Source organism: Oncorhynchus masou, chromosome 3 (assembly GCF_036934945.1).
Source record: "Oncorhynchus masou masou isolate Uvic2021 chromosome 3, UVic_Omas_1.1, whole genome shotgun sequence".
NCBI classification, from domain to species: domain Eukaryota; kingdom Metazoa; phylum Chordata; class Actinopteri; order Salmoniformes; family Salmonidae; genus Oncorhynchus; species Oncorhynchus masou.
Genome location: NC_088214.1, coordinates 39,301,872 through 39,328,806, shown reverse-complemented (window position 1 = coordinate 39,328,806; position 26,935 = coordinate 39,301,872). Strand labels below are relative to the sequence as shown.

The following is a 26,935-nucleotide window of genomic DNA, read 5'->3' as shown; positions in this document are numbered from 1 at the left end:
AGAATATGCATATCCTTGCTTCAGGGCATGAGCTACAGGCAGTCAGATTTGGGCATGTGATTTAGGCAAAAATTGAAAAAAAGGCGGCTATCCCTAAAATGTTGATTGATTCCACTTGCCATTATCATTCAACTGATAATACGAACAAAAATGTTGTTAACATATGATGGGGGTCCTTGGGAAAGAAAAGTTTGAAAACCCCTGGCTCAAGAAAATATCACGTCTCACCTTTCAACTCCTTCCTTGAGTTACATGAGTAGTTCACTGCAGGGTTTGAAATCACGTGATATATGCTACTTCCAACCCCGAGACGCCATTTTGGAAGAAAGTTTGGAATTTTCTGTCACAGGAAGAAAAGGAGGGACACCAGAAGAAGTTTGAGTCGAAGGAATACAAATGTATTTGCCGAGAAAATGTACGAAGGATAAGTTTACGAAACTGTGTGTGTGAATAAGTCGCGGAGGCACGGCCTGAGTTTACATGTGCCACTGAACTGGATTTAGAGTTTGAGTAATGTTAAAGCCCGCACTGCCTGCAAGCAACGTTGGACACCAATGCATGCACGGATTGACTGGTTTTAGCCGACTGAACACGCGTTTCTCTACTTTGTATGGATTTTAACGGACATTTGGACCTAGTTAGAAAAATACCAACCATTGCATATGTGGTGTCGTCAACTCTTTGCCGCTGTCAGGTTCAAGAAGTGCAGCTGTCAGCTAGCTGGTCGCGTTTTTAGTTTGTACCCGAACGCCCTCAAATGTTACTGTCGTTTCTCATTTTGTAGCACAGTAACATATTTTCAATTGACAGTTCGTGGGCAAAATTAAAGCGGAACTTGTGGTTTCATTGCAGAGATTTTCATACCCTTTTGGATACCAGGAGAGTGAACGTGTTCTATTATATTGCGTGTAACATTGACATTTATCTGCGCGCGACTGGTGAAAGAGCTAGCTGGCTAGCAAGCTACATATTGTCTCGAGACAGCCTAATCATGCCAGTACGAAAGAAAGGTAAGCGGCTTTAATCTAATTGTAGCTAACTGCCAGTTATGCATACTTACCAATATAAACTAGCTGTTATTAGGTAGGTAGTAACTGGAAATAACCATTATGAAATAGTGTCTTGCTAAATATATATAACTAGTTTCCTAGTTGCCCTCAGAAGTTCTGACGGAAAAGGAGCCACAAAAAGAACCAAGTCGATTGTAAGGGCACTTGGCTTGCAAAATACTTCTAACTTAGCTGGCTAGTGAACTAACGTTAACGTTCGATATGTACTGTAGCTATACCGTTTCCCAAGCTTGCCTTACTTTTCCATAAGGTAGCATAATGATTGACTCTGTTACATTGCTCAACTAGCTACAATTTCTTCGTGTAACATATCTTCCAATTGAACAAATTGTAGCCAGTATCTCAATCAAATGTAATTGCGTTAAACGATGTTTGCTCCAAAATATAACTATTCAACTTCTCAAGTCCATGCAGCCAATTAATAGTTGTAGCCCTTCAATTGTAACAATTTACAGCAGCTACTGGAGCAATATGGTTACAATTTAAAAGGCCAACTTACTGACACAACTTTGAGTCAAGATGCGTTATTCTTTTGAATGGTAAATTGCTCGCGTTTTGGCCAGGGGATATACGTCTTACCTAACACATTCTGATTGTCCAGATGCACAGCGAGCCCTGTCACTCTTGGAGGAATATCGCACTAAACTTAACCACACAGAGGACTGGCAACTGAGACTCTCCATCCAGAGGGTCATCGACATCTTCCAGAGTAACCTTTTCCAGGCACTCATAGGTAAGTGTACAGATGTAATTTTCACCCTTATTCATCTTGCTTTTGAGATATTAGGTAATCTATTGTTAACCTTGTGTTTATCAAGTCTCATGTTGAAAGCCTAATGGGCTATTCCATGCCAGCAGGAGTGGAATTTTTTTGGGGGTATTGCAAGTTCTGGCAATTCTCACATAAATCCTTCCTCCCAATGAAGTTTCTTTTAAATGCAATTCTAGTCATAATTTTGACAGTTCGTTTCAACAGTGATGTTTTTGTCTTTTAGTAGTAACTTCTAAGCTCTTTTTGCCCGTATTGGTTATACTCTACCATTAAAATTGTGATTTAGAGGCACCGTGCTGCTAAGTCATCTCAAGGGAGGGGTTCGGTATGAAATTACACCCTTCTAAATGTGCTGGGTCGTACCACCACAAGGCTTACTTTAAAAGCAGGTGACTCAGTGCCTTATTTGACAATGGTCTTGGAAAGTGGAGTGTGCCAATATATTTTGCATGATGCTTCCTTGACAAGACTACTGACGTTACACAACATTCAAAGTAACATGCTGACCTCACCGCTTGAGTTACATAATAAATGTATACATGGACTACTGTTCAAAAGTTTGCAAAAGTTTGGAGTCACTCCTTGTTTTTGAAAGAAAAGCACTTTTTTTTGTCCATTTAAAATAACATAATTGATCAGAAATAAAGTGTATACATTGTTAATGTTGTAAATTACTATTGTAGATGGAAACGGCAGATTGTTTATTTTTTTGTTTAATGGATATGAATATCTACATAGCTGTACAGAGGCCCATTATCAGCAACCATCACTCTTATGGCAGGTTGTTAGCTAATCCATGATTATCATTTCAAATGGCAAATTGGTCATTAGAAAACAATTTTGCAATTATCTTAGCACAGTGGAAAACTATTGTGCGGATTAAAAAAGCAATAAAACTGACCTTTATGCTAGAGGTTGACCGATTTAATTAGGGCCGATTTCAAGTTTTCATAATCGGAAATCGGTATTTTTGGCCACCAATTTGGCCAATTTTTATTTAGTCTTTATTTAACTAGGCAAGTCAGTTAAGAACACATTCTTATTTTCAATGACGACCTAGGAACAGTGGGTTAACTGTCATTCAGATGGCAGAATGACAGATTTGTACCTTTTCAGCTCTGGGGAGATTCAATCTTGCAACCTTACAGTTAATTAGTCCAATGCTCTAACCACCTGATTATATTGCACTCCACGAGGAGACTGCCTGTTAGGCGAATGAAGTAAGCCAAGGTAAGTTGCTAGCTAGCATTAAACTTATCTTATAAAAAACAATCAATCAATCATAATCACTAGTTAACTACACATGGTTGATGATATTACTAGTTTATCTAGTGTGTCCTGCGTTGCATATAATCGATGCGGTGCGTATCGTTGCTCCAATGTGTACCTAACCATAAACATCAATGCCTTTCTTAAAATCAATACACAGAAGTATATATTCTTAAACCTTCATATTTAGCTATTAGAAATCCAGGTTAGCAGGCACTTTTAACCAGGTGAAATTGTCTCTTCTCTTGCGTTCATTGCACGCAGAGGCAGTGTATATGAAACAGTTTGTTCGTAATTATGACATAACATTGAAGGTTGTGCAATGTAACAGGAATATTTTGACTTATGGATGCCACCCATTAGATAAAATACGGAACGGTTCTGTATTTCACTGAAAGAATAAACTTCTTTTTTTCGAGATGATAGTTTCCAGATTCGGCCATATTAATGACCTAAGGCTCGTATTTCTGGGTGTTATTATGTTATAACTAAGTCTATGATTTGATAGAGCAGTCCGACTGAGCGGTGGTAGGCAGCAGCAGGCTCGTAAGCATTCATTCAAACAGCACTTTCGTGCATTTGCCAGCAGCTGTTTATGACTTCAAGCCTATCAACTCCCGAGATTAGGCTGGTGTAACCGATGTGAAATGGCTAGCAAGTTAGCGGGGTGTGCGCTAATAGCATTTCTGCATGGGTAACGTTGCTTCGCAGGTGGCTTTTGTGTTCCTGGTTCGAGGAGAGGGATGGAAGCTATACTGTTGGCAATACTAAAGTGCCTATAAGAGCATCCAATAGTCAAAGGTTAATGAAATACAAATGGTATAGAGAGAAATAGTCCTATAATTCCTATAATAACTACAACCTAAAACTTCTTACCTGGGAATATTGAAGACTTAGGTTAAAAGGAAACACCAGCTTTCTCATGTTCTGAGCAAGGAACTTATGTTAGCTTTCTTACATGGCACATATTGCACTTTTACTTCTCCAACACTTTGTTTTTGCATTATTTAAACCATATTGAACATGTTTCATTATTTACTTGAGGCTAAATTGATTTTATTGATGTATTATATTAAGTTAAAATAAGTGTTCATTCAGTATTGTTGTAATTGTCATTATTAAATAACAAAAAAAATTTGTCCGATTAATCTGACATCAGCTTTTTTGGTCCTCCAATAATTGGTATCTGCCTTTTAAAATCATAATCGGTCGACCTCTACTTTAAACTAGATGAGTATCTGGAGCATCAGCATTTGTGAGTTCGATTACAGGCTCAAAATGGCCAGAAACAAGCTACTTTCTTCTGAAACTCGTCAGTCTATTCTTGTTCTGAGAAATGAAGGCTTTTCCATGAGAGAAATTGCCAAGAAACTGAAGATCTCGTACAACGCTGTGTACTACTCCCTTCACAGAACAGTGCAAACTGGCCCTAAACCGATTAGAATGGGTGGGAGGCCCCGGTGCACAACTGAGCCAGAGGACAAGTACATTAGTGTTTGAGAAAGACGCCTCTCAAGTCCTCAACTGGCAGCTTCATTAAATAGTACCCGCAAAACACCAGTCTCAACATCAACAGTGAAGAGGTCATTCCAGGATGCTGACATCTCACATTAAAGTGTAACTCAAATCCAATTTTAGCCTTTGACAAAATATATATATATTTTTTTAATGCTTTAATGACCTATGTCAATTTCTATGTATAAAATGGGTCATATCATTAAAAGTACCAGAGAACCCACTGCAAATGTGATGTTTGAAGAGTTTATAATGTACATCTTGAAATTCAAAGGTTAGTTTTGAGATTCATATTTTTAATGTTGAAAAAATGTATGATTTTTAGTTTTTTCAGATGTTAGAGCACACTATATGGAATATAATGACATCAAGACGTTGACTGTGTCATGTACGGATCATAAGGTGTAACAGGAGGCATGTATAGGTCTAAAAAGGGCCTAAAATGGCCACTTTCATCATGATATTCTCAAATGGCTTGTGATATAAATGTATAAAGCATGTCAAACATCCATCCTCCCAATGTTAGAATTGCCAGAATAGTCTGAGATAACATAAATATTTTCTGCTCCCACGCCAGTCAACCATCAAGCACTATGATGAAACTGGCTCATGAGAACCGCCACAGAAAAGGAAGACCCAGAGTTACCTCAGCTGCAGGCTGGTAACTAATGAAATTGCAGCCTAAATAAATAAATACATTTTACCCCTTTTTCTCCCCAATTTTGTGGTATCCAATTGGTAGTTAGTCATGTCTCATCGCTGCAACTTCCGTACGGACTCGGGAGAGGCGAAGGTCAAGAGCCATGCGTCTTCCAAAACATGACCCAACCAAGCCGCACTGCTTCTTGACACATTGCCCGCTTAACCCAGAAGCCAGCCACACCAATGTGTCGGAGGAAACACCGTACACTTGGCGACCGTGTTAGCGTGCATGCGCCCGGCCTGCCTCAGGAGTCGCTAGAGCACGGTGGGACAAGGACATCCCTGCCGGCCAAACCCAGACGATGCAGCCCCATGTGTCTCCTGTTTGTGGCCCTGGCTGCGACATAGCCTGGACTCGAAACAGGATCTCTAGTGGCACAGCTAGCAACTGCAATGTAATGATTCAAGCACACTTAACTAGCATTGCTACCACAGCATACTGCAGCGATACGCCATTCCATCTGGTTTGCTCTTAGTGGGACTGTCATTTGTTTTTCAACAGTACAATAACCCAACACACCTCCAGGCTGTGTAAGGGCTATTTGACCAAGAAGGAGAGTGATGGATTGCTGCATCAGATGACCTGGCCTCCACAATTACTTGACCTCAACCCAATTGAGATGTTTTGGGATAAGTTGGAATGCTGAAAAGCAGCCAACAAGAGCTCTGCATATGTGAGAACTGCTTCAAGACTGTTGGAAAAGCATTCCAGTTGAAGCTGGTTGAGAGAATGCCAAGAGTGTGCAAAGCTGTCAAGGCAAATTTTATAAAATACAAATATATTTTGAATTTAACACTTTTGGTTACTACATGTTTCATGTTTTTGATGTCTTCACTATTATTCTACAATGTAGAAAATGTAAAAATGTGACCGACTGGGACAAATTGGTCTTATGTTAAAAAATTTGATTTATTTTAATTTTACATTAGCTAAAAGTAGACTCGGCTACCAAATTCGTATATCATACACTACAGTTGAGGAACAATGGAAAGTAATTTTGCTTTGATAGTTGATCAACTTGTTAACTCACTTTTGAGAAAATGCCTTTTGAGTCTTTTGGTACTACTACTGGAGAGCCCTTTGTCTACACCCATACAGCATTGTTCACACCCTCTTAAGCCCCACCCATCGGTTTTAAGGTTGCTTTGAGTGTTCTAACTTGCTAGCTACTTCCAGACATTTATGTGAGCAAGAAAAGCACACTGAACATTACTCGCCCTTACAGAGCTGGTTAAGCATGTTATCTAGAGCGTTAGTGACTGCAACTGTGCTGCCAGATTGTCCGTTCATAAATTCAGAGCGTGCATTGGACACTCTGGCCGAGGAGGTATGGTTGATCTGAACGTTCTGACCTCACAATGCCAGTCAAGCATCCAAGCGAACTGGCTAACATTGGCAAGCTTGCTAGCTACTTCCAGACACCATAATGAGAGAACACCCCACTCTGACCATTTTACTCACCTTAGCAGAGCTGGTTAGGTTGTTTTCATGTTATCCAGTGCGTTGGATAACATGAACTGTGCTGCTGGCAACAATTTAATTACACTTTTTTGCCAACGTTTACTGACAGGCAATATTCAACGGGTGTTCGTGAATTCATCAGTTATTCTGTGCTCTGGCACACTCAGACAAGTCTTTTGTTAAGACGTAACTAGCTAGCTAAACAGTGAACCATTATCCCAACTCATGATGTTACTACCCTCCATGAATCTGCAGGTAGCTAACCAACCAGGTTCAATGTTAGCTAGCTATAACTAGTCAAGCAAATGCAGTAGGGCAAAAAAGGATTGTCAGCCACCAATTGTGCAAGTTCTCCCACTTAAAAAGATGAGAGGCCTGTAATTTTCATCATAGGTACACTTCAACTATGACAGACAAAATGAGACCAAAAAAATTCAGAAAATCACATTAGGATTTTTAATGAATTTATTTGCAAATTATGGTGAAAAAATAAGTATTTGGTCAATAACAAGTTATCTTAATACTTTTATATACCCTTTGTTGGCAATGACAGAGGTCAAATGTTTTCTGTAAGTCTTCACAAGGTTTTCACACACTGTTGCTGGTATTTTGGCCCATTCCCCCATGCAGATCTCCTCTAGAGCAGTGATGTTTGGGGCTGTTGCTGGGAAACACGGACTTTCAACTCCCTCCAAAGATTTTCTATTGGGTTGAGATCTGTAGACTGGCTAGGCCACTCCAGGACCTTGAAATGGTTCTTACGAAGCCACTCCGTTGCCCAGGCGGTGTGTTTGGGATCATTGTCATGCTGAAAGACCACGTTTCATCCCTTGCTGATGGAAGGAGGATTTCACTCAATCTCACGATACATGGCCCCATTCATTCTTTCCTTTACACGGATCAGTCGTCCTGGTCCCTTTGCAGAAATACAGCCCCAAAGCATTTTTTTTTAGCTTTATTTTACTAGGCAAGTCAGTTAAGAACAAATTCTTATTTTCAATGACGGCCTAGGGGCAGAACGACAGATTTTGTAGTTTGTCAGCTTGGGGATTCGAACTTGCAACCTTTCGGTTACTAGTCCAACACTCTAACCACTAGGCTACCCTGCCGCCCCAAGCATGATGTTTCCACCCCCATGCTTCACAGTAGGTATGGTGTTCTTTGGATGCAACTCAGCATTCTTTGTCCTCCAAACACAACGAGTTGAGTTTTTACCAAAAAGTTAAATTTTGGTTTCATTGACTATATGACATTCTCCCAATCTTCTTCTGGATCATCCAAATGCTCTCTAGCAAACTTCAGACGGGCCTGGACATTTACTGGCTTAAGCAGGGGGACACATCTGGCACTGCAAGATTTGAGTCCCTTGTGGCGTAGTGTGTTACTGATGGTAGGCTTTGTTACTTTGTTCCCAGCTCTCTGCAGGTCATTCACTACGTTCTCCCGTGTGGTTCTGGGATTTTTGCTCACCGTTCTTGTGATCATTTTGACCCCACGGGGTGAGATCTTGCGTGGAGCCCCAGATCGATGGAGATTATCAGTGGTCTTGCATGTCTTACATTTCCTAATAATTGCTCCCACAGTTGACTTCTTCAAACCAAGCTGCTTACCTATTGCAGATTCAGACTTCCCAGCCTGGTGCAGGTCTACAATTTTGTTTCTGGTGTCCTTTGACAGCTCATTGGTCTTGGCCATAGTGGAGTTTGGAGTGTGACTGTTTGAGGTTGTGGACAGGTCTTTTATACTGATAACAAGTTCAAACAGGTGCCATTAATACAGGTAAAGAGTGGAGGACAGAGGAGCCTCTTAGAGAAGAAGTTACAGGTCTGTGAGAGCCAGAAATCTTGCTTGTTTGTAGGTGACCAAATACTTATTTTCCACCATAATTTGCAAATAAATTCATTACAAATCCTACAATGTGATTTTCTGGATTTTATTTCTCATTTTGTCTGTCATAGTTGAAGTGTACCTATGATCAAAATTACAGGCCTCATCTTTTTAAGTGGGAGAACTTGCACTATTGGTGGTTGACTAAATACTTTTTTGCCCCACTGATTCCAAACACTGTTGTGATACATTTCAGTATTCTAAGGCAGTGGGGCTTGGACTCGGAGTTGGCATTTTTAGCATAGTATTTTTATTCGTCCGGGCTTTCAACTTACTCTTGAAAGTTGTAATAGTAGAATGCACAAGGTGCAGTTTTGAAATTGGGTAGTGCATCAGTTTCTCTTGTCAGGTCAGTCATTGCGTACCTTATAACAACTCGCCTATGTCGGCTAACATTTTTCGTTTTTTTTTTGCCTATAGATTTTCATTTGAGTCACTCAAATATCACAAATACATGGCAATGTATAAAATTGCAAGAGAATGAATATTAAAATTGCAACACTTTCTTTGCACCCCATGACAAAATGTGTAGAATTAAAGAAAATACATTGTGTGTCCAAAAGCATGTGGACGCCTGCTCGCCAAATCTGATTCAAAATGGGCGTTAATATGGAATTGGTCCCCCCTTTGCTGCTACAACAGCCTCCACTCTTCTGGGAATGCTTTTCACTTGATGTTGGAACATTGCTGCAGGGACTTGCTTTTATTTAACCACTCCATGGCTGCTCTGCCATGGAAACCCTTTCATGCCGACGAACAGTTATTGTGAACTGATTTGTTGGAAAGCTGGCATCCCATGGCGGTGCTTTAAACCTACAAAATTCTCTGCAAGTGGGATGTGAACAGTTTGGCATGAACAATATGCCCATAGAAATAGATGTGGGTGGCGTCCCCAGTGCTGGAAGGGGGGCCTGAGTGAAAGTTTGGGAACCCCTGTTCTAAGGTACTGTCTTAGCTATTGCCCAATCAAGGCCTTGTAACTTGAATTACAGCCGAGTTTCTACTGGATACAATAGAAAATGGCTGTCCAAAGATGACGTATTCCCCCCCCCCATGGCACCCTTCAGGTATAGGCATGTTAATGACCACTATCTACATGTCATCTTAATGCCTCTGATGGTTTTGGCAAGAGAGCAGACCGAGCATGCCAAACAGGTCCATGTATGTGTTTTAGCATGTCCTACCTGACTTGCATGCACTTTCAGCAAATGTATTATTAAAAATAAAAAACATACCTTATTTACATAAATATTCAGACCCTTTGAAATTGAGCTTGGGTGCATCGTTTCCATTTGTCATCCTTGAGGTTTCTACAACTTCATTGGAGTCCACTTGTGGTAAATTCAATTGATTGGACATGATTTGTAAAGGCGCACACCTGTCTATATAAGGTCCCACAGTTGACCGTGCATGTCAGAGTAAAAACCAAGTCTTGAGGTCAAAGGAATTGTCTGTAGAGCTCAGGACAGGATTGTGTTGAAGCACAGATGGGGGAAGGGTACCAAAAATGTCTTCTGAATTGAAGGTCCCCAAGAACAGTGACCTCCATAATTCTTAAATGGAAGAAGTTTGGAACCACCAAGTCTCTTCCTAGAGCTGGCTGCTGGGCAAAACTGGGCCATCTGGGGAGAAGGGCCTTGGTCAAGGAGGTGACCAAGAACCCGATGGTCACTCTGACAGAGTTCGAGTACCTCTGTGGAGATGGGAGAACCTTCCTGAAGGATAACCATCTGTACAGCACTCCAATCAGTGGCCAGATGTAAAAGGCACATGACAGCCCGCTCGGAGTTTGCTGAAAGACCATGAGAAACGAGATTCTCTGGTTTAATGAAACCGAGATTGAACTCTTTGGCCTGAAGGCCAAGCATCACGCCTGGAGGAAACCTTTCACCATCCCTACGGTGAAGTGTGGTGGCAGCATCATGTGTGGATGTTTTTCAGTGGCAGTGAGACTAGTCAGGATTGTGGGAAATATAAACAGAAAAGTACGGAGATCCTTGACAAAAACCTGTCCCAGAGTGCTCAGGACCTCCGACTGGGGCGAAGGTTCATCTTCCAACAGGACATTGACCCTAAGCACACAGCCAAGACATGGCAGGAGTGGCTTTGGTGCAATTCTCTAAATATCCATGAGTGGCCAGGCCATAGCCCGGACTTGAACGCGATTGAACATCTCTGGAGAGACCTGAAAATAGCTGTGCAGTGACGCTCCCCATCCAACTGACAGAGCTTGAGAGGATCTGCAGAGAAGAATGGGAGAAAGTATCCAAAATGTGTGCCACGCTTATAGCATAATAGCAAAGCACCTCTGGCCTGCTCGCCTCCCTACCACTGAGGAAGTACAGTTCCCGCTCAGCCCAGTCAAAACTGTTCGCTGCTCTGGCCCCCCAATGGTGGAACAAACTCCCTCACGACGCCAGGACAGCGGAGTCAATCACCACCTTCCGGAGACACCTGAAACCCCACCTCTTTAAGGAATACCTAGGATAGGATAAAGTAATCCTTCTCACCTCCCCCCCCCTTAAATGATTTAGATGCACTATTGTAAAGTGGCTGTTCCACTGGATGTCATAAGGTGAATTCACCAATTTGTAAGTCGCTCTGAATAAGAGCGTCTGCCAAATGACTTAAATGTAAATGCAAAGACTTGAGGTTTTACTGCCAAAAGGTGATTCAACAATGTACTGAGTAAAGGGTTTGAGTACTTATGTAAATGTGATGTATTTTTATTTAATTTTTAATGTCAACTTTTTGCTTGGTCATTATGTGCTTTTGTGTGTAGATTGCGTAAAAACAACAATTGAATCCATTTTAGAATAAGGCTGTATTGTAACAAAGTGGAAGAATACTCCAAATGCATTGTGTGCACACACACCTATTCCTTTTCTTTTCAGCATTAGCTTCCCTCATACGCATGCATGCACACTGACTCTCCACCATTTCTGAATGTTGCTTATGAAAAATAGATTGGTACCACAGTTTGCAATCCACCCCCCCCCCCCCCCCCCCATCCAAGATATGTATGCAGAGGGCCAGACAAAATGTAATCCGTCTGTTGACATGGTGATTACCACAAATCCTAATCCCCCTGCTGCTGATTTACCGCACTTTCACTGGATGAGAGGGTAGACCAAGAACAGAAAGAGTGGATTGCAGAGAGGAGAAAGAGGGTCAAGAATAGACAAAAGCAGAGAAATGGTCAAATAAGACTGCAGCCTCGGAGCCCAGTGTTTTCCATTAATTTGAACTGAAGGTCTCCCTTTAGGTTTGGCTTGTAGCCGAGTTAACATCCACTGATTTAGACATACAACCTCCATAATGTGTGACGGTAATAAGCATTTAAAAATAAGCATTTAACAATCAGTACAATTTGGAATTTGGTTTGGCAGTTGAGATTGTTCTGCATATGGTCCGCTGTGAGTCATGTCCCACAACCATTTATGAAGGCCTTACTGTTTGCATTCATCATGAAGTTATGCATGATAATGTACAGTGTAACTAGGTTAGTTGAGCTGAAAACCACTTGCACAACGAGTGACTTTAATAGGCTGTAATCTGTCTCCTAGGACTCTTAAGTGCTCAACTTCATAACATCAAGAGTCCTAATGGGTGTAGTCTTTAAATGTTTTATCGGAAAATGTAACTTTCTGTGGCGTACAGCCTTCAAAAGTAGATATGATTAGGCTATTCTTACCTCTTTTGATATGAATGGCAGTAACTGCGTGTTTATTAAAAGCTCCTGCCTAAGATAAAATCTAACAGGCTTGTATTGTGAAACAACTATCTTCCACAATGGTCCCATTTTTATTGGCTATCAATACAGTACTTTGTTTAAGGTCAGTCTTTAACCATAGTCTTGTCCCCAGAGGGTTGAACAGAAAACAAGACCGGAACCTGGGAAACCAGCCGCACGAGACCAGCACATGAGCATTTGTTTTCACTGGCTTGATAGCTGTAGTGCAGTGACTGGTGGATGAAGGGGCCTTGTTTGACAGCAAAAAAAGTGTTTTTAGTGCATTCGTTTGATCAACTCATGTAGGTGAAGTAGCTTAATCTTTCTCGTCAAGCTTGATTACAAAGTAGCCTGTAATTTAGACCTACTGTACCATAGGTGAATATTTTACGTAATTCTTAGGGCTGCAATCCCGTTAACGGGGTTGATATGACAACAGCCAGTGAAAGTGCAGAGCGCCAAATTCAAACAAATCTCATAATTAAAATTCCTCAAACATGTATTTTATACTATTTTAAAGGTAATCTTATTGTTAATCCCACCACATTTCAAATAAGCTTTACAGCGAAAGCTCCACAAACGATTGTTAGGTCAGAGCCAAGCCACAGAAAAACACAGCCATTTTTCCAGTCAGAGAGGAGTCACAAAAAGCACAAATAGAGAAAATTAATCACAAACCTTTGATCTTCATCAGATGACACTCATAGGACTTCATGTTACATGATACATGTATGTTTTGTTCGGTAAAGTGCATATTTATATAAACTTCTCCGTATACATTGGTGCGTTATGTTCACTAGTTCCAAAAACATCCGGTGATATTGCAGAGCCACATAATTTTACAGAAATACTCATAAATGTTGATGAAAATACAATTGTTAGACATAGAAATATACAGTGGGGAGAACAAGTATTTGATACACTGCCGATTTTGCAGGTTTTCCTAGCATTTTATTGCATGACATAAGTATTTGATCACCGACCAACCAGTAACAATTCCGGCTTTCACAGACCTGTCAGTTTTCTTTTCTTTAAGAAACCCTCCTGTTCTCCACTCATGACCTGTATAAAATACACCTGTCCACACACTCAAAAAGACTGCAACCTCTCCACAATGGCCAGGACCAGAGAGCTGTGTAAGGACATCAGGGATATAATTGTAGACCTGCCCAAGGCTGGGATGGCCTACAGGACAATAGGCAAGCAGCTTGGTGAGAAGGCAACAACTGTTGGCACAATTATTAGCCCAGAACTACACGGCAGGACCTGGTCAATGACCTGAAGAGAGCTGGGACCAGTCTCAAAGAACCATTAGTAGTGTAACACTACGCCGTCATGGATTAAAATCCTGCAGCGCACGCAAGGTCCACCTGTTCAAGCCAGCGCATGTCCAGGCTCGTCTGAAGTTTGCCAATGACCATCTGGATGATCCAGAGGAGGAATGTGGTCTGATGAGACACAAATTTAGCTTTTTGGTCTAAACTCCACTCGCTGTGTTTGGAGGAAGAAGGATGAGTATAACCCCAAGAACACCATCTCAACCCGGGAAGCATGGAGGTGGAAACATCAATCTTTGGGGTTGCTTTTCTGCAAAGGGGACAGGACGACTGCACCGTATTGAGGGAGGATGGATGGGGCCATGTATCGCAAAATCTTGGCCAACAACCTCCTTCCCTCAGTAAGAGCATTGAAGATGGGTCGTGGTTGGGTCTTCCAGCATGACAAAGACAGGGCAACTAAGGAGTGGCTCCGTAAGAAGCATCTCAAGGTCCTGGAGTGGCCTAGCCAATCTCCAGACCTGAACCCAATAGAACATCTTTGGAGGGAGCTGAAAGTCCGTATTGCCCAGCGACAGCCCCGAAACCTGAAGGATCTGGAGAAGATCTGTATGGAGGAGTGGGCCAAAATCCCTGCTGCAATGTGTGCAAACCTGGTCAAGAACTACAGGAAATGTGTAATCTCTGTAATTGCAAACTAAGGTTTCTGTACCAAATATTAAGATCTGCTTTTCTGATGTATCAAATACTTATGTCATGCAAATTAATTACTTTAAAATCATACAATGTGATTCTGGATATTTGCTTTAGATTCCGTCTCTCACAGTTGAAGTGTACCTATGATAAAAATACACTTCTCCTTAATGTAACCGCTGTCAGATTTCAAAAAAGCTTTACCATGCAATAATCTGAGTGGAGCAGAGTAGAGCTTTCAGACAAAGCAGCCAGAAAGATATCCTCCATATTGGGTAGTCAACATTAGTCATAAATAGTATCATAAATATTCACTTACTTTGATCTTCATCAGAATGCACTCCCAGGAATCCCAGTTCCACATTAAATGTTTGATTTGTTTGATAATATCCATTTTTTTCCAAAGAGCTACTTTTGTCAGCACATTTGGTAAACCAATCCAAAGTCACTGCTGGCAGACCTCTGACTCATTCGGTCCCACTTCACAGTAGAATCCTCAAACAAGTTTCTAAGGACGGTTGACATCTAGTGGAAGCCTTAGGAAGTGCAACAACCAATATCCCACTGTGTATTCAATTGGGGCTGTGTTGAAAATCGACCAACTTCAGATTTACCACTTCCTGTTTGGATTTCTTCTCAGGTTTTTGCCTGCCATATGAGTTCTGTTATACTTATAGACATCATTCAAACAGTTTTAGAAACTTCAGTGTTTTCTATCCAATACTACTAATAACATGCATATATTAGCAACTGTGACTGAGGAGCAGGCAGTTTACTCTGGGCACCTTCCATCCAAGCTACTCAATACTGCCCCTGCAGCTATAAAAGTTTTAAGCAGTTTTAGCTGTTAGTACCACTTTCCAGACATTCACTTCTTGTTTGGAACTAGCAAGCGGTTGGACATTACACAGACACATAGGTACTAAAAATCACATAGTTTTGGGCAAGGTGATCTTTGTATGTTCCCCCACTGCTTGAACATGGCACCCAGTTTCCGTTTGTCTCACTTACTCGCAGGGCGGCAAACGATGACGTAACCAATTTTTTTCCGTTACCCACTGTACAATTTAATTCCCCCACTCCCCCTCTAGTCTGACTCAGTTTTACCCCTTTCACCTCGTAATCCTTATCACCCCTGTCAACAACTGTTGTCAGTTGTAATGAGCCAAAAGGTTGATGCAGAATAACACCAGAGGAAAGTAATAGTACAACACAGACTAACAGGGAGTAATGAATGCCAGCATAAACACATTTGTCCTTTTCTTCTAATATGTTTTAAAAACAACTTTGTTTTGAATGCTATTTTTTCTATCCAAATAAGCAAACTAAATAAATGTAACTAAACTGTCTCTCCTGTCTTGCTGCAGATATCCAGGAATTTTACGAAGTTACCTTATTGGATAATCAGAAATGTGTGGAGTCCCCGAAGACGTCGGCGCCCATGCTGCCGGTCAACCTGTGGGATTTCTCTAGCCTCCAAAGCACAACTGTGACCTCAGACACTCTGCCAAGCCTTAGCACCAGCATAGAGGTAAGAGGGGACGATTCATGGTCAGCGATGGTATATAGAGTATGTAGCATCATGGGTCACTTGGGGATAAGAAATGTGGAATTGTTTTTGTTTGTATTTTGTAAAGGGCCCTTGCCCCCCCCCATCTCATGTCAGGGAGGTGCTTCACATGTGAAATAGAGGAGTTGCCCTTCATCTTTGGAATTACGCTTTAACTCAGATTTATTTACTTTAAAATGCATACCAAACAAAAACCATTTATTTCACAATGGGATATTTTAATGGAAGAGCTGTGCAGATGAAACAATTACAGTAAAGGTTTTTTTTTGCGACCATGTGTTCCTAAAACTCTTAAATATATGATCCGAATTAAGTTTCATAATGTCTGCAGAACATGACACCTTAAGTTAGATTTATTATTATTTTTTGGTTATTGAACTACATTCGGTGAAGTGTGTTTACATCCGGTTCTGGAATTACGGTAACCAGAAGGGTCCTTAATCTCTACACAGAAATGCGTAATTAAGGATATCCGTATCATTCTCTTTGTGGTGAAAGTCAAAGTTCCAAAAGCTGTATGAGATCATAGAAAATATTTTGCTGTGACTCTTACATGCTGACCAGACCGGACACGTCGCGTGCGCGAGCAATGCAAAATACATTTAGAAATCATGTTATTGAATTATTGCACCCACACACAGCTCACGCGTGTCAGCGATGCCAAGGGCTAAAATAGAACTCCTTTCTATTTCTGATGCAGATCACGCTGAATGTCTTGCCTCTCCCATCTCCTAATTTGTTTATAGAAGCAGGTACCCACGTGCCATCTCCTCATTGGTTATACCCACGTGGGTGATTGAAACACAATGTTTTGCCGGTTGTCGTGGTAAAAGTGTAGATGCCAATCACCATATCATTTCTAAGATGGAAAAAGTTGGCCGTTTTATGTGTGGATTAATTGTTGGAGTAGAATACCTTGTGCATTTCAGGTAAAATAACAACTCAATATTTATATCCCAGGACAAATTAGCTAGCAACAGCAAGCTAGCGAAATAGGACAAATTAGCTAGCAAATGCAAGCTAACTAGCTAAATTCCCATGCATGTTTAATGCTTTTCGACCTGTCCCCAAATTAATGTCATTGTTTCAGAGTTGTTTTGATATTTTAAGAAACGGACAGTTAGAACTGTTAAGAAACGGACTGTTAGAAAAACTATATGGTTGAAAGAGATGGGTCAAAAGGAGTGGCTAATAAGGCTGGCTGCACATGACTGGCTTACAGACTGCAAATTGAGAAATTGACTAAACTCAAAAATAAGAACTATTATGAAGCCAAGATCAATGATATAAAGAATGATGGAAAATGTTGGAGTACTTTAAATAAAATTATGGGCAGAAAAACATTCAATTCCCTCTTTCATTGAATCCGATGCTTATTCATCACAACCATTCGACGTTGGCAACTATTTATGATTACTTCATTGGCAAAGTGGGCGAACTGAGGCAGGACATGCCAACAAACTGAGCCATTTTACTCAAGCATAGAAAATCATAATGTAAGAAATGCATTAGTATGGGAGAGGTGGATTTTTTTTTTTTTAAATCTATCAATAACGATAAACCTCCTGGCATTGACAATTTACATGGAAGGCTGCTGAGGATGCTAGCTGACTCTAGAGCCATTCCAATCTGTCATATATTTAGAGGAAAGTCTTTTGTCCTCAGGCTTGAGAAGCCAGAGTCATTCCGCTACCCATGAGTGGTAAAGGGGCCTTTACTGTTTCTAACAACATACCTATCAGCTTGCTGCCAGCTCTTACCAAACTGTTAGAAAAAACAATGACCAAATACAATGCTATTTCTTTGTAAACAAATCAAGACTTTCAGCGTGCTTATAGAGAAGGGCCCTCAACATGTACTGCACTGACACAAATGACTGACTGTTAATAGGAAATTGATAAGAAGATTGAGCTGTTATGTGTTAGACCACTGCGCCACTCGGGAGCCCCGGGCGTATTCTGAGGCACTGCATCTCAGTGCTATAGGCATCACTACAGACCCTGGTTAGATTCCAGGCTGTATCACAACCTGCCGTCCCATAGGGCCGCGCACAATTGGGCCAACGTTCTTAGGGTTTGGACGGTGTGGGCTGTCATTGTAAATAAGAATTTATTCTTAATTGACTTGCCTAATTAAAGGTTAAGTAAATAAAATACCAAAAATATACGCCAAAGACTAGCTAAAGTGTATTTTTACCTGGAGATTTTCTTTAATGTAGGCTACTACTTCACCATTTGTTTACTACACTTTAAGCATTGTTTCAAAAATGGCCTCACATGAATAATATAAGAAATGGGTAGGGCTAAGGCTTAAGAGGGTGTGAACAATGCTAAATGGGCATTCTCAAAAGAGTACTCTCGCAAGTGTTAAAGTGTTAAGGGGATTTTCAGGTACTTGTCTACAAGGTGGAATAACAAGTTTGTCACGTTTAAAATAAGCTTAACTTTCCCGTCTTTCCCCCAACTGCAGTGTATGTTGTACCATTTTGAAGCTTGGCCATTGCCAAGGGTTGCTCATCTACAGCAGGAAGCAGTCTCCTGCCTGGCTGAGAAAGCAGTAGATGTTCTGATCCAGTTTCGCACCTCATACCTACCGTAATTTATGTACAAAATACATTTTTTTAAATAATTCAGTGGGTGTGGTTTATATTCAGGTGCGCTTAATAGTCCAGCAATTACGGTATGCAAGTCAGAGTTCTCAGCTCTGGCGTAATTCAAAAATAAATACAGACTCAATGCTGTGCTGAGCATGACCTCAAGGGTTGCACTGTCAAATTGAGCCCTTGTTGACAACTTCAAACAATCACACACCTCTCATTTGAACTGTGTGCGTTTCATGCTGTAGATGAAAAACCTAGAACTGTGTTTGCCTCAAAAAGCATCTTGCTTCAATCAAGTTAATTCCAGTTCAGAATGAAAATTGATTTTAACAGCAACTGTTCCAAATTAGACAGATGTTAATATTTTTAATGGGGAAAAACAAACATGAAAAGCTATTTATATGGGTATTTTATTTATTTGCTTAAACATTATTACATGTGTTATAACAGCAACAATTCCAGCTTTGGCTTGTTTTCAACAATCATTTCTACAGTAAGATGTACAGGAGGCCTGATCATCATAACCCATACTTTTGGTTGCACGATCAGTAGCTACCTAGCTTGCTTTGGCTAACGTTAGCTAGTTATTAGCTGGTAAAGGGGGTTGTTTGAAAGAGGAACTCTCATGAGAGAGACTGCCTTTGGAAAGTATTCAGAACCCTTGACTTTTTCCACATTTGTTAGGTTACAGCCTTATTGTGAAATGTATTAAATAGTTTTTCCCTCATCAATCTACACACAACAACCCCATAATGACAAAGCTAAAACAGGTTATGAATTTTTGCTAATTTATTAAAATTACAAAACTGAAATATTACATTTACATAAGTACTCAGACCCTTTACTCAGTAATTTGTTGAAGCACCTTCGGCAGAGATTACAGCCTCGAGTCTTGTGTATGATGCTACAAGATTGACACACCTGTGTTTGGTGAATTTCTCCCAGTCTTCTCTGCAGGTCCTCTCAAGCTCTGTTAGGTTGGATGGGGAGCGTTGCTACACAGCTATTTTCAAGTCTCTCCAGAGATGTTTGTTTGGGGTCAAGTCTGGGCTCTGGCTGGGCAACTCAAGGACATTCAGAGACTTGTCCCAAAGCCACTCTTGCGTTGTCTTGGCTGTGTGCTTTTGGAAGGTGAGAGTTCGCTCCAGTCGGAGGTCCTGGCCGCTCTGGAGCAGGTTTTCATCAACGATCTCTCTACTTTGCTCTGTTCATTTTTCCCTTGACACTGACTCGCCTCCCAGTCCCTGCCGCAGAAAAACATCCCTACAGCATGATTCTGCCACCACCACACTTCACTGTAGGGATGGTGCCAGGATTCCTTTAGATGCGATTCTTGACCTTCAGGCCAAAGAGTTCCATCTTTGTTTCATCAGACCAGAGAATCTTGTTTTTCATGGTCTGAGAGACTTTTAGGTGCATTTTGGCAAACTCCAAACTGGCTGTCATGTGCCTTTTACTGAGGAGTGGCTTCCGTCTGGCCACTCTACCATAAAGGCCTGGTTTTGGTAGAGTGCTGCAGAGATGATTGTTGTTCTAGAAGGTTCTCCCATCTCAAGAGGTCACCTCCCTGTGTTTGTTTTTCCACCATCTCCCTTTTATGTAACTGTCTAAGTTGGTTGTAGAAAAACAGTTATGGTCTGATCCACCAAGTGGAGGTCTGGCCAAGGATGAATTTGCTTTGGTGACCGAGCTGTAACATAAGTCAATGATCTTATTTTTCCTTGTTACACCCAGTAAGTGACTTGTCTAAGTACTCAGTGTGCTTGAGAGTGCAGCCATTGAAATCCCCCATGATGAATTTGGGCGCATCAGGGGAAATTGCATCAAGCCCTTGAGTGAGGTTAAAAATGGTCAGCTGCCTTGACGATTTGCCCTTGGATGGATATAAATAACTGTCGGAATTATCTGGGGGTGTTCTCGGTGGAGGTAGAAGGGGTGCAAAGACACTTACAGTAGCTCTATATCAGGAGTGGATTATCTTTTCCTGACAATCATGGGGTAACACTATCATTTTTCAGAACACCGACTCCATCTCGGTGCTCCTTACCAGTAGCTTCACTGTCTCTGTCCATACGCGTGATTGTGAATCCGTCAGGGGTGACTTGAGTCGAGCACCGTCTCCGAGAAATGGCCATCAGAAATGGCCATCACACAGGCCTCCCTGTATTCATATAGATACTGTCAGTTTTCCCGCAGTTAATTCAATTTATCCTTTATGCGATTGGAGAGCAGGATATTTGGAAGTGTGAACTTTGTTCCTTTTCAACCTCTGCCGCACACTGCCTTTCCTGCCCCCTTTCCTCTTCCTTTTTAGTAGTCCTTCACCCAGGTTGTTTTCTCACAATCTCTGCAGGTATGTCCCCTTTGATCCATTCTCCCGAACGCGAGTTATTACATTGCGAAATAGTTTCTTCTATAGCGGATGCGTGGCACCGCCAACTTTCTCAGAAGTTCACGTGCTGTTTCAGGAACCGGCAAAAATAATCCAAGTAGGAGAATAATCCACTGTACGATCTTAACCAGGGAAAGGTTGAAAATGTCAGTGAAGACACTTGCCAGTTGGTCAGCGCAATCTTGGAGTACACGTCCTGCTAATCCGTCTGGCCTTGTGAATGTTGAACTGTTTAAAGGTCTTACTCACGTCGGCTACGAAGAGTGTGATCACACAGTCGTCCGGAACGGCTGATGCTCTCATGCATGCTTCAGTGTTACTTGCCTCAAAGCGAGCATAGAAGTAATTTAGCTTGTCTGGCTCGTTTCACTGGGCAGCTCGTGGCTGTGCTTCCTTTTGTAGTCTGTAATAGTTTGTAAGCTGTGAACTTGAAGCAAATCGTACAACACCGGCTCCGACACTCGTCGGAGCAGTGAGGCGAGCCAGTTATTGGTGGTCAATGAGCCGGCATCTGAACCCTACTGGCACACACCCTCAAGCCGACATTGCCATTTGTGTTGGAGACCATACAGAGTCAATACTCTGTCACAACAAACGGCCTATTCCTTATCACAGAACAACAGCTGCTTCCAGTCACCCTGCTTCGCTTGACATACTCCAATCGTGGTTAGTTCCACTGTGCTGCTAAACAGTGTTCGAACTGTTCCATGGTCAGTTTTCTCATATGTTGCACCTATTGGGAAAGGTGGATGAGTGCTGATCACAAGTCAGTTAAGGGCAGGGAGCTATGATCTTGCCCCCCCCCCCCCCCCCCACCTGGTGCAGAAAGCTTCCCCCCCAGGGGCCAGTCATGCCATCTGAGGCTGGGCTGATGCTATGAGGGAATAGCACTGCGTGAGATATGAACTGTAGCCATTGAGTATGGAGGATTTGATGTTTCACTCATTATTTTTTCTGTGTAACTGGCCACATATTTAAGTGATGATGAACGTGGATATCACATGGCTGTTGTAAACTGGAATCTAGAGGTTTGTTTGGAATGTATAGCGTTGTGAAACACGCCCAGGAACACATTGATACTTTTGCAACTGACATTTTGTAAGCACTCTTTCGCTCATTCTGAAAATAAACAAGCTTTTTATTTAGTCAAGGTTATTATGGGCATCAGGCCTTTGAGCTGTATATAGAGTAGTTTTAGTCCATCAGTTTTAATAAATTCCTCAATTGATTTCAGCTGTCCTGTATTACCGACTTTGTACTGGTATGCACTCACTGGTGGAAAACGTACTAATTTCTCATACTTGAGTAAAAGTAAAGATACCTTCATAGAAATTGACAAGTTAAAGTGAAAGCCACCCAGTAAAATACTACTTGAGTAAAAGTCTAAAAGTATTTGGATTTTAATTTACTTAAGTATCAAAAGTAAATGTAGTTGTGGAAATGTCCTTGAGTAATAAAAGTAAAATAATTAAATTCTCCTGTGTGACCACGTATAGCCATGGTCACACTCAACAACATAATTTAAAAACAAAACATTTGTGTGTATCTGCCAGATCAGAGGCAGTAGGCATTTTTCAATTGTGTTTAACTAGGCAATTCAGTTAAGAACATTCTTATTTACAATGACAGCCAAACCCTAAACCGGACGACGCTGGGCCAATTGTGCACCACCCTATGGGACTTCCAATCACGGTCAGTTGTGATACAGCCTGGAATCAAACCAGGGTGTGTAGTGACGCCTGTAGCACTGAGATGCTGTGCCTTAGACTGCTGCACCAATTGGGAGCCCAGGGATGTTCTCTTGACAAGTGTACAAATTGGACCATTTTCTATCCCGCTAAGAACTCAAAATGTAATGAGTACTTTTGGGTGTCAAGGAAAATGTATAGAGTAAAAGTACAATTTTCCTTAGGAATGTAGTGAAGTAAGTTGTCAAATATAAGTAGTAAAGTACAAAAATATATTTTTTTACTTAAGTACTTTACACCACTGTATGCACTGCAGTCTTATTTTTTTTGTACTGTAACGCTGCCCTCTACTGTTATATTGCTCCAAACAGACATTCTTTGCAGCAGACATTGGGTTCTCACACCTTACCTGTACCTGATTGATAAGTTAAGGTGATTGATTGATCCCCTTCCCTGGTTGTTTAGGTCTTCATTGGACACATTGAAAGGAAATAACAAATTAGCAGGCACATTTACCGCCACAAATTGATTCTGACACCTCTAATTTGCAGGAGCAGGTCTCTCCAAGGCAGTCTTAATTTTTTTAGGGAGGATCGGCTCACATTGTTTTGAGACCAAGCTGTTAATTTACCCAAGATGTCTTCTGTAAGGATTACCACTTCTGTCAGAACGTAATGTTATGACTAACTGCTGTTACCTGGAGGGAAACGAGGTACAGAATACTATGGGAGTTGCACTCTCGTGACCTTCAGTTGAAAATCATGCCGAACAAGGCCAATGAAATCTGCAACTCGCTGGAAGCCATGCCTTCCAGAGGTGATAAGTGTGAGGCTCGGATTCATTCTTTCAATTGAAAAATGCTCTTCACCGTGCCCAGGAACGGGTGGTGCAGGGCCAAACAGGCGTTGTACTTGGTTTCCCTCCTCCAGGGAACAGTAGTTCATCATAACGTTACGTTCCCTTTCAGTCAGTAAACTTCAGTACAACATACTATGAGGAAATCGAATACTGCCCCAAGCTGACACCAATAGATACTAAATGAAACGGCCCATGGACCACTGACTTAAGTCTGGGTATTGCGCTCACGGTGTGATGCCTAGTGACTTTCTACGGTCGCAGCTATAAATACACTGTGAGCGGTGAGATCCAATCGAAAAACTTCCAAGTGTGTGGTGAAGCCCAACACGCCGTATCACAAATATATCCTAGTCAACCCTTTAAACAACACCCGATACGCTGCCAGACCCCTGGTGGAGTGGGTGCATACAGTGCTGGGTTAACCCAATACCCATAATGACAGTTGTTTTTTTTAAATTTTAGCAAATGCATTACAATTATTTAAAAAAAATCTAATTTACATAAGTATTCAGACACTTTACTCAGTACTTTGATGAAGCACCTTTGGCAGTGGTTACAGCCTCGTCTTGTTGGTTATAACGCTACAAGTTTGACACACCTGTGTGAGGGGAGTTTCTCCCCTTCTCTGCAGATCCTCTCAAGCTCTGTTAGGTTGGATGGGGAGTGTTGCTACACGGCTATTTTCAGGTCTCTCCAGCGATGTTCGATTGGGTACAAGTCCGGGCTGGGCCACTCAAGGACTTTCAGAGACTTGTCCCGAAGCCACTCCTGCGTTGTCTGAGATGTGTGCTTCGGGTTGTCTTGTTGGAAGGTGATCCTGTGCACCAGTCTGAGGTCCTGAGCGCTTTGCAGCAGTTTTGCTCCATTCATCTTTCCCTCGAACCTGACTCTCTCCCAGTCCCTGCCGCTGGAAAACACCCCACAGCATGATGCTGCCACCACCACTGTCGAGATGGTGCCAGTTATCCTCCATACGTAATGCTTGGCATTCAGGCCAAGGAGTTCAATCTTGGTTTCACCAGACCAGAGAATCTTGTTTCTCATGGTCTGAGTCTTTTAGGTGCCTTAAGCGGGCTGTCATGTGCCTTTTACTGAAAAGTGGCTTCTCAGTCCACTCTACCATAAATGCCTGGTTGGTGGAGTTCTGCAGAGTTGGTTGTCCTTTTTGAAGGTTCTTCCATCTCCACAGAGGAACTCTGGTGCTCTGTCAGTCACCATCAGGTTCTTGGTCACCTCCCTGAACAAGGCCCTTCTCCCCCATTTGCTCAGTTTGGCAAAGCGGCCAGCTCTAGGAATAATCTTAGTGGGTTCTTCTATTTCTTCTATTAAAGAATAGAGGTCACGGTGTTCTTGGGGATCTTCAATGCTGCAGAATGTTTTTTTTGTCCCCTACCCCAGATCTGTGCCTCGACACAATCCTGTCTCGGAGCTCTACTGACATTTCCTTTGACCTCATGGCTTAGTTTTTGCTCTGACATGCACTGTCAACTGTGGGATCTTATATGGGCAGGTGTGCTATTCCAAATCATGTCCAATAAATTGATTGTACCACAGTTGCCTCCATCTCAAGGTTAATGGAAATGGGATGCACCTGAGCTAAATTTCTAGTCACATAGCAAAGCGTCTGAATAGTTATGTAAATAAGGTATTTCTGTTTTATTTTTAATATGTTTGCGACAGTCATTGTTTCATTTAGAATAAATTAAATCAATTTTAGAATAAGTCTAATGTAACAAAATAAGGAAAAAAGGGAAGGTATCTGAATACTTTCCGAATGCACTGTATGTGCGTAAAGCTCATACCGGGCATGTAACCTCTGATGCTCTTCAGAAGTGAAACGAGGGAAAGGGGAATTAGCTCAAAAGGTTATGACCTGTAGGACGTAGCCATGATTTTCGGGTGAAGGCTGCATTTGGACACATTCACCTTGGTGTTTCCCGGGGCCATCTGAGGTCGCCAACCAGGGTTAATAAGTTATTGCTAGCACTGGTGCGCCCAACTTGAGCAATTTTTTTAACTCTCACTTTATCATTATCTAGTAGTGTATAGATTAATGAGGAAGAACATGTATTTAATCAGTTTTAGAATAAGGCACAAAATGTGGAAAAATACACTATGGGGGTTAAGAGACCCTGCTTCCAAATATCAGGGAAGCTGCCATTCCAAGAACTTGTTGAATAGTTTTAGTGAGGCCTCCTGCAGCTCAGGAGTACTGTGTTTAAACATTTAATACCTGATGCTTTCAGGGCCACATGCCTTTCCAGGGTAAATATTATTTACATTTTTTAGGGGGTAGATCAGCTTAAATATAGCAGATTGTAGCTTCCATTAATGTAATTTTCTGTGTCATTTCTAATCCCATTTATACATGTTTAAGGCTTTGTATTCTTTTTGAAAGTTCACCATGCGTCATTTTGTAGTCTATTGGGTTATGGTTGTTTTTAATTGTGTGTTTTAGGGAGTTCTTTGTATTTTTTTTTGGTTTAAAGTAAGGTCTTCTGATGGTATTACTCCATAGACTTTCAAAATTATCTTTCCAAATGTTGCCATTTTCAATGGTTAAGTCATTCCTCTGTTTTCCTTTTAGACAATTTAATTTCTCCCAGAAGTGGATTCTATCAATGGTTGTCAGTGTTCTCAGAATGCTTCATTTTCTTCCATCTTATGTTTTGTTTGTATTCTGTCAATGTGTCACAATATGGTTATCCAACGTCTCTGTCCTGTGGTTGGAGATGTTTTCTATTTGACAAAGGTCAAACGTTCTTCCTTATGAGATTACATTCAGCATCAAACCATTTTTTCCAATTAACTTATTTTTTTTCTCCATCAATTTACTATTTTGGCTGCTTTGATAGTTCTCATTTGGTTTATTCCAAGCCAAATTTCAGGGAGGTTTGGGCTGAATGTACTTGAAGGAAATCATTGATACAGGTTGTATTTTCCGGGCAATGCTGTGTTGAAGTGTGTTGCCCTTTCAGGGGCCCATCTGTATGTTTTGTGGTCTTTGGGTGGAGGTCTTTTCAAAAAGACAATCTGGCAGTGGTCAGACTAGGGTGTCTGTGGTCTGATGGTGAATGCACTCATGTAGGAGGTGTCCAAGTCTGATATTGCATAGTTAACAACACTGGTCCCAAGAGCTGAGCAGTAGGTGAATCTTCCCAAAGAATCTCCTCTAATCCTGTCATTAAGAAAATACAGGCCTCAGGCTCGACCGATGCACTAGTGACCTGGTCAGTGCTATTTCTATTACTATAGAGATGAGACTGGTATAAGGTGGGATGTCCATATGTATATTACCCTCAGGGTCTACACATTCAGATTCAGAACCTGTTCTAACATTAAAATCCCCACACAAAGGCACATTTCCCTTAGCTTGAAACTGGTTGGTCTGTCTTTGGCGATTATCAGAACTGCCCATCATAGTACGATGAATCTGAGGGAAAAGCAT

At 41.4% G+C, this 26,935-nt stretch overlaps 1 protein-coding gene across 24 annotated transcripts in view; it reads left to right on the top strand.

The window, feature by feature from the left end:
- Nucleotides 1-321: 321 nt before the first annotated feature.
- The window catches only part of LOC135516325 (discs large homolog 1-like protein), a 200,974-nt gene continuing 174,360 nt past the window's right edge, over nt 322-26,935 (top strand). For 23 of the 24 annotated variants that reach the window (XM_064940683.1, XM_064940667.1, XM_064940660.1 and 20 more), the window contains exons 1-3: nt 322-1,010; nt 1,672-1,803; nt 15,748-15,911. In XM_064940683.1, coding sequence (XP_064796755.1) covers nt 992-1,010; nt 1,672-1,803; nt 15,748-15,911 — 315 coding nt within the window. In that variant the 5' untranslated portion in view covers nt 322-991. The remainder of the gene's footprint in view (nt 1,011-1,671; nt 1,804-15,747; nt 15,912-26,935) is intronic. The other variant, XM_064940526.1, reaches the window with a different exon arrangement.